Source organism: Nestor notabilis, unplaced genomic scaffold (genome assembly GCF_000696875.1).
Source record: "Nestor notabilis isolate BGI_N333 unplaced genomic scaffold, ASM69687v1 scaffold1286, whole genome shotgun sequence".
Taxonomy (NCBI): domain Eukaryota; kingdom Metazoa; phylum Chordata; class Aves; order Psittaciformes; family Psittacidae; genus Nestor; species Nestor notabilis.
The window spans coordinates 5,227-20,100 of NW_009933087.1; the positions used below are offsets into that span (position 1 = coordinate 5,227).

Here is a 14,874-nt window from a genome sequence, read left to right on the forward strand (position 1 = left end):
GAAACTAGAGTTTTATAACCCTTTTAGAAGAGTTCTGACATATACAAATTATTCTTCTGTGAACTCATATGTCAAACTGCAGGCAAGCAAACTGGAATGAGTGTTACCCTGGCCAGCCAGAAAGCTCTTGGATGGCTCCATCACCTTACCTTCTCACTCTTCCCCTACTCCTGCACATTAGGAAGTGTATAAGCTCAAAGAGCTTCAGTGATTTTTGGATGGGGACCTCAAGAATGGAAGATGGGTTTCACATTCTGCTGGAGTACCTTTGCTTGCTGCAGAGCAGAAGGTGAGGATCTTGCAGCAGTTACCACCTTCCCAGCCGCTCATTTAGTAAGAAAAGATGACTTTTAAAGGGGCTGAAGAAGAAAATATTCAAGGAGACCTTCAGCAACCAGAAAGGAAAAGGTTGAAGTGGGGGCTTTGAAGACCTTCCCCAGATCTGTTGATGACTGCAAGCCACTAGAAAGTCTGTCCTACAAGACGGAACATCTCTTAGTTCAGCCGTGAGTATATTTCGTATTCCAGCCTGATGCATGGGAAAGCAAACACCTACCTTGCACAGGATGAATACCTTATGGTCTGACTTACCACCTCAGTCCTGGCCCTGGACTCGCTACTGAAATTCTAGGACTCTCCCAGCTCACACCCTGGAAAAGCCCACAAGAACTAGGGTGTGATAGAGAGCTCTCTTTTGTAACTGAGTCAAGGTTCTGCCTAGCTTTCCTGGGGTAGAAAAATGCACTTGCCAAGATATCTGATTTGCTTCTGCCTTTGGCTCTACAAGTCCAAGAACTGATGACCCAACATTTGAGTATTTAAAGTGGTACTTGAGATTCTCATGTCCAAAACAAGTGAAAACAAAAGTCATACATTCTGATTGGCCCAACATCCAGTATTTCCTGGGTCATTTCTTTATGTGGCAAACAGAAACAAAGTAAGAGACTGAAACATCAGTGGAAACAAGACAGCACAAGGAACAAAGGGATCAGCATGTCACCTGCTTTTGTACTTACTCATGGAAGTTTTAATATCTGCCGCAGTGGTTTAAATTATTTTTTGCAACCAAGTTTTTCTCCCAAGTGTGCAGGAGAACCAGTTGTCGTCATTTTGACCCAAGGACTTTAGACTTACCTTCAGTGATAACCTTGTGATAGTGACTATAACACTAACTCTCCAATGAAGCACCAAAGAGCAACAGACACTAGAGCTAAAGAACAGCTCCACTCCTGTGTGTCCCAGTGCCTTCATTTGTCTCTCCCTTGCATACTTGCTTGTGTCTCTTTCACTCCCTTTGCTGTTTTCACTTACCTTTCTCCTCACTTTTTTTTCCCTGCTATCATCTTCCCTTTGTTTTTCTCCCACCCTTTTTTTCTCCCAACTCAGCTGTGCATTTTCCTTCTACTTTGCTCATTCTTTGTACTTTCTCCCCTTGCTTTTCAGCAGCAGCCACCCAGCTTTTTGTTTATGCAGAGGTTTCATTACCATAGCACATGAATATCCCCTGGCACTGCTTTAATTCCTGTTTTTCCACAGCCAATTGACTGTTACCAATATTTTGGATCTGGATAAGCATGTGCCACAAGGTGGAGAATCCTTCCAAACCCCATACCATTATTTTCGGTGAAGTCCAAGCTATTACACATCCATCCCTAAGCCTCTGCATGTATCCCGGGTGCATCAGGGTGACTCCCACACACACGCAATACCAGAGGTTTGGATAGGGAATTATTTTAAAGATGGTCAGATTGGGTTGCATGCTCTGTTCTTTAGCCACATCCCTGTTGGACCCTGACTTTTTTCAAAGTCATTACTTCATCTCTTTTCAATGAATGGAATGGGAGAGAAAAAGGAAGGGAAGGGAGAGACACAAGATCCAGTTTTCTCTTTTCTCTCTGCAATTGAAGCCGAGCACCAGTTTCTGCCTGGCACCTGGCCTCTGACCATGCGGCAGGCTCATGCATTTGGTAGCCTTTGCTGCTGCAGTTACACAGGCAAGTTCATTGTACTTACAATTTGGAAAGCTCCTGCAGCCTGCAACGCATTGTTAAAAGCTAAGAGAGATTGAGATAGTTACAATGGTGTTGTTCATTCTCTGTCAGTATGTGTCTGTGTGATTGGGAATTAAAAGGAGAGTGAGACAGAGATCCAGTAGGATTTCTCAGCCACTGAATCCTGATGTAGGTGAGTGCAGCCCTGTCCTGTGACTGTTTGTGAAGGAAACACATCCACTTTCTGTTACCATATGACACTTCAGCCAGATGCTTCTGTCTGGAGACAGTTTTCAGTGACTCCAGAGAGCTCAGTCCACAGGGAATCTGTCTAGGATGGGAATAAAACTTACAAAGTTCAAGTGTGAAATCAAAGATGGATTTAAAAATATTACTTTGCAATAGGGATGAGTGACTTGAGAGTTACTGAATTTTCAGGCCACTGTTACCAATACATAAACAAGAATGAATGTTTGAGCAGAGAATGGGGAGTCCATTTTCCATTGGGATTGCCTTCGCATGGGGCACTGAAAACCTTGAGAGTAGTTTGTTCAATTTTAGCCTAAAGTGTGAAATCCAGTCCAAGTATGTATGTTATGGGAATGCAGTTCCAGGTGTCTTGCTGCTTAAATATTGCAAAAGGGCATTGGAGACCCAAATGATGTCACCACATGGCTTTTGCCAGAGGAGTCACAGAAATTTTTACATTTCAGACCCAGAGCCATTAGCAAAATGGCTTCTCAACTCACCTCATATTTTTTCCTCTTGATCTGTTCTGTAAAGTCATACTTTTCAGTCTCCAGTTGGTATAACCAGTCCCACAGTTCCTTAGCCTTGTCCCTGTGTGTTTATGGGGAAAGGAAGATGAGAAAAACACATCACATCATATATTTTCTACAGTTTTTATGGCACTAGTAATGAGGCTATTTACATTTTATTCAATGCAGTTCACGTACCTTCCTGCAAACCCTTTCCATTCTCTGAAAGCTATTCACAGTCACATTTTTCTCACCTTCTCACCTTTTAGACTTGCACTCTTGCATGAGTCACACACTAACATATTTCCTATAGATTTTATTTCCCCTATGACTCTTAATGAAAGAAAAGATTCCAGGGGAATCAGACGAGAGGGAAAGGAATCAGACGAGAGGAAAAGAGGACTCCAAAGGCCACTCAGATGAGCAAAGCAGCTGCCATTGTGCAATCTCATCTGTTTCAGGGCTGAGATAAGCCAACCTCATCTTCAAATATGTGTAAACTTCAATGTGTGGAGTTCAGACTATCACCTGATGACTGCTCTGTCTGCACCAGAGCAATCAGCTCCCAGGCCTCCAGCCTCTGTGGAGATACATACTCATAACTTAGCAGCAATAACTACCCCCTGGGAATGCTACCAATCTATAGGTTTGTTCAAACTAACCTCAGAACTAGTTTTAAAGTTTGTACCTAGTTGTATAAATGACTAATTCTAATTAGCAGGAGAGGCTAACCAAGCTATGCCAGGAGCATGGCTAGGTGGCTACCAAACCATTTCAACAATTCCCCACATTCCTATTTCCCCACCATTCTCCGGATCAAGGAAAGGCACAACTTAACAGTGTTCCTGATGAATTTCAAGGAAGACCCTCTCCTCTACCTCATCTTTTCACTAGGGAAGTCTCCAGGAAAATAAGACCAAATTTCAGTGGCTTACATTCAGTAAGTTAGGATAAGCATTACCTCAACTTGTCTTCACTAAGGTGGTCAATGTTCAAGGGCTTGCGCCTCTCTGCCAAGACCTTCTTCTTTGTCTCTCTAGCTGTTTGCTTCTTTCCTCTCTTCTGATCAGCCTGTTTTCAGAACATCAGTTAATGTCAGACTGCAGAAATTCAGCCTGAATGAAACAATCTCAGTGACAGAGCATGTAAGACAGTGTGTTAGGGATCCAGAAGAAGGGAATTTGATCTTTTTTCTCAAATTGTAATAAAGACTATTCCCAGTCGACCCTGTGGTTTAACGTTTCCATATTTCTTCCTCCAATCCATGCTTTTTACCTTAGCCAGATAGCTGCTGTATGTGGCACCCATGGAGGACAGAGCCTTCTTCTTCTTGAGATCATCTTCAGCTTTTCTCTTGGCATCTTCTTCCTCTCTCCGTGCTTTTTCCTCCTGTGGAGTGCAACACACAGAAGCAGCAAGTTACTCTAGGGGAGTCTCACAGCTTCCACAGCAGCCACTTTCACTGTGGAGAAAGTGATCAGATAAGCATCTGAGAATTGGCAGCAGCTCCTGTTTTCTGCCCTCACTTTAAGAGGGTAGTCATTTCTTCTTCAGACTGAGAGAGGCAGAACCTGTAGATTTTTTCTGTCTCTAGAGATCACCTCCAATTTGATGCTGAGGCAAGGACAGAGATGCAAAGACACTTACTGCAAGCCTTGCCTGACGCTCCTTCTCCTTCTCAGCCCGGATTCTCTGTTGCTCTGCTCTTTCAGCTCTACGCTTCTCCTGCAAGAGGCAGTGGCAGAGGCATTGAGTCATCACTGTGGCTTTATCTACCTCCAGTATTATGCCCCACCACCCAGAGCTTTGATTTGTAGAGAGTAAGCCACCTACTCCCTTGCCAGAACATGCAGAAGGGTCCCATGTGCAATTCCCAGGTGTAAAACGAGAGGCTGAGAGAGGGAACAGGTGTGGGGAGAAGCCATTTGGTGTTGACTAGAGCAGTCACTTCTGTACATGGCAATACAGCTTTCTGACAAAGTCTGACTGTGGACTAATGGATTTAACTCCTCACCTACACAGGATTTCTCAATCTAGTACAGGGAAATGGCAGTACAAGGACTCACAATCCTCTCCTTGAGAGCAACCAGCTCTTCCTCTTCCTTTCTCCTGGCTTCAAAGTGGCTGTCAATCAAGGCCTGTAGTTCAATCAGGTCTTTGTTCTGCCTTTTCTTTTGGATGTCCTAGAAGAGCAGGAAAATAAATTAAGTAAGCCCATATTGCTCTGTGAACATGCCCTGGACATTCCTAGCATCTTGCCTACACGGAAAAACAAAAGCAGAAAATGTCTGCAGATATCCATGGAAAACTATGGGATTAGCTTAAACAGCTGTTGATGAAGGTCAGAGACAATCAGAAGGCCAGAAGGGAACAGAATCTATATCTCCCATAACATCATATTTTATCCCTGGCTTTGCTTAGCTACCTGTCTTTGCATATACTTAGCTTCCTCCTCTTTGCTTTAAGATATGAACCTTATCTAGATATGTTCCTGCATTTTTGGCAAAGCAGATACTTCTGTGGAGACTTTCAACAACAGAGTTTCTATCAACTTTCTAGGAAGGTATTTGGATCTCTGTCTATTATTGTCATTTTAGGTAGTGTTTCACAGCAACAGATATGCATACGTCTGTTCTATTTCAATGTGCAACTTTCAGACCATTTACAACAATGGAACAGGGAATCTGAGATCTCCTAAACCATTGGCTTTCTCCTTTCTTCATATACTAGCTTCAAAAATTCGAGGAGAACAAAAAGAAATACATGACTTCTTTAGCTTAGTCACATTATCAACAAATCCACCCGGAGAGTTTCAGGGAGCAGAGAGTAGTCTTTCACTGAAAAGAGGTGGCAAAGCATCCACACTTTTGTCCTTGACTTTATCCTCAGCAATATCCAATACAAGGTGAGTTACGCAGGTTTGGCACATGTGTGTTGCTCAGGTACAGACAGACAAATACAGCCAGTTCCAATAATACTTACATCAAAATCTACTTTCTCACCCTCTGGTATTTTAGGAGCAGTTAGTCTGCAGAGAGTCAAAACCAAAACAAACAAGAAAAAAAAAAAAAACAGAGAAGGATTTTAATCTTAAAAAACAGGCGGCTTTTTAAAAAGTACATCCTGCCCTGTCCTGCCCTCAGGAATGATGCTGACAAAGAGGAATGTTCATGGAGATACAGAGAGGTGAAAGAGCAAGTCCATGAAAAACTACTCCAGAACAGCACTAAGGATCATTGTCCTTCCTGGAAGGTCAGGCAGGGCAGGGAGTTACCCCTAAAAATGCTTCCCATTCCCAAAGCCTATGGTCATTCCCTACCACATGGGAAGACGTTAGTCCACAAGGCTGTCGGCATAGTGCTGCACCCTCCATTCTAGTCAGATGTCAGAGTGGGAAGGAAAGGTGCTGGGGCCCAGAGCTGGAAGGTCCATAGGAAACCTTAGTTATACTCAAGTCATCCCACTCCATATTTGCAACCCTTCCTACTGTCAGCAATCCTGGATAGATGGGTAGTTTCCCAGCCATGGTCTCTCACAGATTTACTGTTGTGCTGCCTATGTCTTGGGGTACTGTGGGTCTGCTGTATCTTGGTCAGTTCCCGAGTCCTCTGACTCTGTCAAGAACTGGTCTCAAGACCCTGGCTGGTAATTTCTGCTGAGGCATCCTCTGGCTGAAGCAGACATCCTGGAAGGGCATGGAGCAACAGCTGGATGTTGCACAACAGAGGGTTGGATAAAGGCTTCTAGTGGTCAATTGCCTAATAGGCAATCTAAGGGCTTCTGCTAGATCAGAAAAATGATTCCAGGGTTTTGAAACTCCCTGCCCTTCATACTTACTTTATTCTGGGCCTCTCCTCTGTGTTTGGAAACGTGGTCCAAAACAGGAAGGGAAAAAGAGGGAGAACAGTTAGAACAGCAAAGATCACACACCAGCTGCTAAAGTTAAAGGAGGGAAGGGAAATCTAATCTTAGGGGAAACATCCCAGAGAAACTGGTTAAATCTCAAGAACTTCCAAAAGAAATACACACACTCACATACCCCTTTTGCTAGGGGTGAATCTGTTTTTACCCTTGAAACAGATTATGTCAGAAAAGAATCAAGAGACTGTATAAAATTCCCAAACATAGGATCTGGGAAGCAATGGTTTCGTGTAAATATGAAATTATTTTTCTCAAACCACCCTGACCAAAGCTCTAAGGAGGACAGCTGGGCTGGAGGGTTGAAGAAAAAGTTACTTTTTCCAAATCAGCACTTCTTTTGCTAACGTTAACCTGAATTAACAGTTGTGCCAATGATAACTAGGCTCTCCCAGTTTTGCTCAAGTGCCTTACATGTAGGCCAGAAGGGAAAAAGCTTCATGACACACATTTTCTCCAGGTTTATTGACTTCCAAGATAGCTTAGGGCACATGTCCCTGCGGTACCTTGGTGCCATAGGGATGTTGCTTATTCTTCTGCACTATGTGGTGCTCCTCAAACCCAGCTTGGAAAGGCCATCCTCTCCTAACCAGCATCCTCTCCTGCTGAGGTACCTGCAGAATTCCCATAGGCATTAGTGGGAATGATCTTTGCATCTCCAAGAAAGGTATAATGCCCTGATAGGTGGGCTAAACCATCACAGAGATTGTCAGCTTGGGCCCTCTGGCAGTCAGAAGTGTTCCCCTGCAACAAGTGACCTTTCTCTGGCTCTCAGAAATGTGCTGTCCTATGAGTTAACATTTATGCTGTGATCAATTCCCCTCCCTACTATGCTTTATAAACTTTAGTTATTAACTCCAGTGTAATGCCAGTGAGTTCAGCACTGTTATTCTCACAAACAGAAGTAAATTAAAACTGTGTGTTTATTCTGGCCCAGTCTCACAAAGACCCAGGTTGACTTTCATAACCACACACTACATTTGAACTTTCAGGATGCTGCTGGAACCTACAATACAAGACTTTCCCTGTGTTGGTTCAGTGGGGGGAACTGAGGTAAAAAGCTCACTGCCTATTGAATCTGATAAAAAAAAAAAAAAAAAGCTTTTTAAAGTAAAAGTAAAAGCAAAAGCAGCCTCCCTCAGAAGTGGGTACACAAGCCCTGCTATCCATATCATGATACAGAAAGCTATATGTTTTCAAATGTTTATTTGCATCCAGCTATTTTGGGATTGATGGAGGAAATTGGGAATAGCAAATGGAACAGAGTAGGATAAAGTAAACGGAAACACTGTAGGAAATAATAACAAAAGCTGATACTAGAAGTATTTGGTGGAGACATCAGTTGTAAGGATATTGGATAATAAAAAATTAGAAAGTGTCTGGAAATGAGTTACTGAGATAATGAAGAGAAAAGATGTTAAAGGTGCGTAAAAGAGATCAGAAACCAACCTTTAATTTCTTTCACACTTTCCCACACCAATTTCAGTCATGAAATTTTGGGGGGTAGACTTTCCTCATTTACTGCAAGAACACTGCCTACCAAAACAGATCTCAGTTGAGGCCTTTAGATGCTGGAGCAATACTAATAAAATAAACAGCATGTAATTAAAAAAGTGGTGTACACCACTCATAAAAAGGAAGACAATAACCACTCCTGAAAAAAAATACCTTTAGCCAAAAGCATACTTCTATATTTCTTCAGTTATTTTTTTAAATTGTTTTGCTGTTCAAATAGCCAGTGAGCTTCTTAACTCATTAGTTAAATTGTTTTCTATCTGGAAAAAGGAAAATGAATCACAATTAACCAGTCTATCAGGGATGTTATTCACACAGGATTCCCTTCCTTTGTGACATACCCAGATAATTTTCATAAACATTCCTGTTTAAATTAAAGCTGCCAGTTAGTTACACTTCAGAGAGAGGGGGGAGAAAAAAATAAAGTAGACAGGAAATGACTGGGTTGGTTTGTTGACCTTGGTTGCCAGGATCAACACCTGTCTGTCAATAACTGTGTGAATTTGGTTTCAGCTGCCACCAAATCAGCACTCTGAACTTAACTAAACCAACAAACAATCGTAAAAATATAAAAAAAAATTAAGGTTAGTTGTTCTTGAAATAAGAAATTGTGGTTAGAATATTTAAAGGTACCTCCAGAAAACCAGAAAAGGGAATAACAAAGAAATAGGAGCCATTATATAAAAGTTAACAGCAATAAATCTGTCCATTGCAGTGCATGACCCAGCGTCGGTCCATACTGTATGCACCAAAAGCAGGCCAGGGATGTGATTTATTTTGAAATGCACCTTCTTTCAAGACACTGAGTCAAGGAACTGGGCCAAAAATTGCTGATAAGCAGGAATTGTCATAGCAAATTCCTGTTCCTATGGCGGATTTTGACTGACATTCCGGTCATTCTGCCAATGAACCATGGGGCTGTGACAAAATCCCCACATACAACCCTGCCAAAAGAAGGCAAGAGCCACTGGAAATCCAAGTTCATTGCTCTGGTGATTAAAGAGTCTCCGAGTTTCTGGTTTCCAAAAGGGTTAGCACAGGAAGAGTACACATCACCATAAATACAATCTTGGTTTCTCCTGACAAATCTATGAAATATTCACACTGTGCTCCCCTTTTCTGTGAATCCATCTGAACTGCCTTCACTTCATTCAGAAATCTCTGAACACCCTCCCTTAATCCCACTTCTCAGAAGTGACATATCTAACTCACACTGTGTCCTTGGGGGAGGGTGGGGATATCAATATGCTATTAAAAATAAAAAGAAAGAAAGAGAAAAAGAAGGAGAGACAGGGGCTCAGAAAGGTCCTCAAGGTATTTCCCTAAATAAAAAAAAAAAACCTGAAAAATGAGAAAGAAAATTAAAAAGAAGTGAACAAAAAGAAAAAATCTACAAAAAACCCCAAATCAAAACAAAACAAAGAAACAGAAAATGCAAGGTGGTTTCAAGTGGTGATGGGCTTTGTCTTTCGAAACAGCTGACCAGGTGTTGTAGGGGTTGGCACAGTCAGAACACAACCGAGCTACTTCAAAGGCCTGTAAAAGTCTGTGATCATCTTTTTATATACTTAAACTGTTTTTTAATTTGATCCAGTGGTTCTCAGTTGTCTTGCCCACCTACAAGAGCAAAACTGACCTTGCAATCATTTAGATTTGGTCCTTTCACATGAGTCCTGTCCCCACCCATGTACTCCAGTGACCATTCAACCAGGTATTACAAACACGCTCTATTATGCTCATGGCCTGCCCCACCAGTCTGAATAAATTTATTCATATGCTTGATGTTTAGCACAATTTTAAGTGCATGGTTGAAGCAGAAGCTTAAATATCTGTACATTCAGGCCTGGAGACTATGACCTCCTAAGGTTTGATGAGGAAGGCATGTCTATGCAAGGCTCATCTCCATTTTCAAGTACACTGCTGGGATTTAAGAAAGACTTTCCTGCTTTTGGGTGTATAGAGAAGGTTATGACACAACAGGTCCTAGCTGAAAGACAAGTCCAGAGCAAGCTTCCAGAGCTTGATTTTCACCATCTACTATCCTAATGAGGATGTACAGGCTTCTCAATACAACAGTGACCCCCCCCCCCCAAGAGTGATTGGATATGCACAGTGAGCAATTCTTTGTGGCAGAGATGTTTTGGCCCAGTTCCTGAGTTCAAAATCAAATGAGGAACAAATACAAAAGTAGGAGTGAGATGTTAGAAAGATGACTTTGTTGTCCTAAGACAACACTGAACTACCATCATAGTATTCGCCCTCTTCGTCAGCTGTAGGTTGAAGGATAAAAGCAAAAGAGAAGAAACACAATAGTGAATCCACTACAAGCACTGTTCTCCTAAGAGCAACTGTTCCCACTCCCTCCCTACTATGCTGGGAACTTCGGACTCTCTAGAGATTGAACAAGAAGAAAAAACACCTTTTTGGTGGTTCAATTTGGCAAACATACGGCCTTTTCTCCATGTTCATCCAGAGCCATCTGGAGAGACCATTTCCCTCCCATGCTCTCTCTGTTCTTGAAAAAGGTCAGTGTTCTTAACACTGCTTCCCCAGCACTGAAAGAGAAAAAGGATGAGAGTCTGTAGGTGCATCACATACCTTCTTCAGGAGCTTCTTCTGCTGGTGTCATGATGAAAGCAGTGATGGAAAGACAGGAAAGAGAAAAAAAGAAGAAACAGAACAGGTGTTTAAAGGTCTTGGAAGCCTGAGAAAGAGACCAGGGAATGCATGAAGGGAGGCTGGGGGAATAAAGGAAGAAAAACAAAAAAAGGAATTAGTGAATTAAGGCAGAAAGAAAAGGTATCTGGAGAGTCTGTCAGGAGTTAAAAATGCTGTAAGGTTAAAATAGTAGTAAGCATGGAGATTAAAGGAGAAAAGGATTGCAAGTGATCACCGTGGTTAATATTTGTTTCTCTTGGTTTGTTCTGTTCTACCAGTTCAGGACTCCTGTTTTCTTTCTTTCACACACACATACATGCACACACACACACACTCTCTCGTGTTGCAACTAGGTGGAGTAAATCAGAAGTCATGTCACATACCTGGCTCTTGAACTTCAAGTGTGAAGTGTCATGGAACAAGATGCAATGGAAAATAAGAGAATGAGAATGAGAAACCCATTATTTCACACACCAAAAGAGCTTTTGAGCCAAATGGGAGGAGGGGCAGAGAGGAAAAGGGGAGACGGGAATGAAGAAGTAAACCTGAAGTAAAATATATCAATTAAATTCGAAATAGCATATAAATGGAAGTCACAGGACAGGAAAGGAGTTCAGTTAGGTGAAACAAGCAGATTTACAAGAATAGTGCATTGCTTAGAAAAAACTTTTGAGCATTATATGGCATAAAACACAACCTGAAAGCACAGTGTACAAAGGTTTATCTTGATTTGAAATATGCACATGAACATAGTTGGCACTCTCAAACTGCAACTGGATCCCCCCTTTTCTACAGCAGCATTTCAGTCATGTGAAATAAATAGGGTGTGGTTCCAAACCCTACTGAAATACCTGCTGTAACTCGTCATCAGCATTCAGCTGATTTCCAAAGAAGCTTGGTTCTATTTTCTAGATCTATGACTCAAGCCATTTTCTTCCTTGAAGACAACTTTGATGTCTGTATAAATGTACTGCTATTCTTCACATCCATTTGTAATGTAGAATTGCAAACAGATTACTTCATAGGAAGAAAGGGGTCATTCAAAGTCTGTGCAGGTCTACATTTCATTCTTCTGTTTTTTTGGCAAAGCAGAAAGAGATCAGCAATGTGGATTTGCAGGGCAGATTTTGCTTTTCAGCCATACATGGATCACTGAGTATTTTGAAAGCAAGCATAAAAATAATGCAGAATCTCAAAGTATTTATATTCCCTGTGTACAGTCAATGGATTAAACTCTGCTTCAAGATTTGAAACAAAGCTTTCTCATATCACAGTGCAGAATTTAACCTATTCCACAAGAACACTTTTTGCTGAGCTACTCTTTTGTAATAGCATATGTGTTCCCCTAATTTTTAGTAGAAGTTGCATGTAACAGGTGAGTTTCCTCCTCCTGACTGCTGATTACACTTCACTGAGAAAAAAACAAAAAAACATTAGAATAAAAAAAACCCCAAAGGCATGCAAGTTACAAGCTACCATTAACAGATAGGTTGTTATCACCTGTCACCTTGCGTTCATTTTCCACCCACACTGTCCCAGCAGACAGACACTGGGGAGTTTAGAAGTTAAATCACATACCTGGAGGGGGGGCTTCGTTTAGTAGGAAGTGTCAGGGGAAACATAGGAAAGGAAGATAAAAGAATTAGAAATAAGTTATTCAGGAAGGGATCACCTCAAACTTTGGTAAGACAGGGTTGAAGGAGTATCATTTGCAGACTAGGTTATAGGGACAAAGTGTTAACAAGTGTGGAAAAGAAGAGTAATTACAGTAGGGTGTGAAGTGGTGAGGAAGGGAATGCCATAGAAAATGAAGATAAAGGGAATTTGAATGTTGATGAATTGCAAAAGTTTATGTCATGCAAATACATTAACAGTGGGCAATAGTGGTAATACTGGTGATCTGTAAATTTGAAAGAAAACGTACACAAGAGAGAGTTTTAAAAGTGTGCAGAGAAACCTATGTTTCAGCTATGCACATGCACTTTTAGCTATCAGAGCAGGTGTGGGGATATCAGAGATACTGAAGGAAGTACTGGTTTGGATCTATCTCTACGTTCTCTTCTGAAGCTCCACCATCTAAGAACCTCTACTGTCAGATTTGGAGCTTAGCTCTGCAGAACTGGATGTATCCAGGTCAACACAAGGGCTTCTCTCTGCTGCAAAGGTGTAGAAACTGCTTGAGCCTGCATGCTAGGATCCTGCTGCAGGTGATACCTGCAGGTGGAAGCAGCTTGTGTTTCAGCAGCTCAGGTACCTGCTCTCTGCCCTGGCAGAGGAACAGCCCGAAAAGTTTTCAAGGGGCACTAAAATAATAGAATCATAGAACGCTTAGGGTTGGAAGTGACCTTAAAAATCATCTAGTTCCATTGTTTCTTCTAAGCTTCTTAGACTCTCCAGTTACAAACAATAATTATACTTTCCTATGTAAATTTTGGGGATCTAAATTAGGGAAATACATTTTAGGGAATCTTAAGATTGGATTGATTCTTCATGACTGTTTTTCTTCAACATCTTCTAATTCCTATGTATAGGAATGCTTCAGATTAATACATAGGAATTTAGATGTCACACGTTTGCCCTTGGTTAGATGGAAAATGTCAGCAAAGAAAAATAAAGGAATTAGAGCAAGAATCACACAAAAACAACAACTCTGAACTCTGCACATCAAAGCTGTGACTTGGAAGATGTGTTAGACAAAAGACAGCATGAATAACAGAGAAACTAAGTAATCTTACAGTGATATGAAAAGCTGGGACAGTCTCCCTCTGACATAAATGTTTTCTTTTAAACTTGTTATATTTACATCTTCTGTTTGTATTTTCGTTCATGTTTGTAATGCTTTATGTTACAGAGGGAAAAGAAAATATGGGAAGGCTGTAGGTATGGCTTTATTGTTAATCAGATTACATCAGTACCTGGTGTTTTGCACACATTTCAAGCTCGTATGTATGTCGAAGCTTGAGACCAACACTCAAGTAGTAAGTAGCAGTGAGTAAGCAGTTCAATAAATACCAGAGAAAAGAGATACAGAGGCAGGCAAAGCAGCTGGGATGGTAATAATGACCTTTAACTTGTACAAACCAAGCTCAGAAAAAACTTAGGAGCAGGTAATAGACAAGAATGAATACAGGTAAAAGGAGGAGAGAAGGGAGTGAAACAAGAAGCAGTGAAAACAGGAAGGAAATGGGAAGCAGCACACAGACGACTGTTGAAGTGTTAAGTCATGCAAAAATTAATCATGGTTTTCACCTCAGTCACTCCAGCCCTAGCTAAAGTGCTGATCTAAACTAAGAGGCTGGTCTCCATCTGTGGACAAAAGAGTGAAATAGCTGGGATGGACAGCTGCTGAGATGTGACTGCTTTAATAAAGCTGCTCCCAATGGCACAGACTCATTTTCGCAGACAGTTCGGAGGATGCTGCAAGTTCAGTTTCTGCTTTTCCAGATAATAAACATTGTAACTTTCCTGTGTGCAGTGTGAGGATGACTGAGTCCAGTCAGTGGCTGTTATTACAGCTTATACATTGAGATACTTGTTTACAAAGATGTTATTATGTTTTTCATGCAACAGTTAGCTCTTACCCTCATTATTAAGCATCACATAGCAGAGGAAATTATTACTGGTGGAAGGTGTAAGGAAGCTGCAAGTTACAGTTTATCATTAATATTTGATTTTTGTCTGTTTTCTTCCACCATCTTTGAATTCCTGAGTATAATTTTAGAGTTACTGGTATCAATTTCCAACAGAAATCATAGTTTCAATTAAATTTCAATAATTCAAAGCTCATGTAGGTTTAGCTAAGATTTTGGTTAAAAAGAAGAAACAGTTTCATAACCATAAAAGGTTTCACAGATATTAACATCTCTAGAACAAAACCCTTTCATTTTTTGCCTTGTGCCAATCTCTTATTCCAGATTTATTCTTGCATTACACTATATATACACCCCACATTATCCATAAAGTTAGTGCTTCAGAAGCATCTAAAATAGAATTTTCATTTCAGAATTTGGAAATCTTCCATAGAGGAAAGAGGG

The 14,874-nt window shown here is 41.1% G+C and overlaps 1 protein-coding gene across 1 annotated transcript in view; it reads right to left on the reverse strand.

The window, feature by feature from the left end:
- The window catches only part of TNNT3 (troponin T type 3 (skeletal, fast)), a 13,637-nt gene extending 2,826 nt beyond the window's left edge, over positions 1–10,811 (reverse strand). The window contains exons 1-8 of the mRNA XM_010016682.1: positions 10,781–10,811; positions 6,587–6,605; positions 5,732–5,777; positions 4,816–4,932; positions 4,397–4,474; positions 4,025–4,138; positions 3,711–3,820; positions 2,741–2,831 (exon numbers count right to left, since the gene is read on the reverse strand). Of these exons, the coding sequence (XP_010014984.1) occupies positions 2,741–2,831; positions 3,711–3,820; positions 4,025–4,138; positions 4,397–4,474; positions 4,816–4,932; positions 5,732–5,777; positions 6,587–6,605; positions 10,781–10,811 (606 nt within the window). The remainder of the gene's footprint in view (positions 1–2,740; positions 2,832–3,710; positions 3,821–4,024; positions 4,139–4,396; positions 4,475–4,815; positions 4,933–5,731; positions 5,778–6,586; positions 6,606–10,780) is intronic.
- Positions 10,812–14,874: the final 4,063 nt, after the last annotated feature.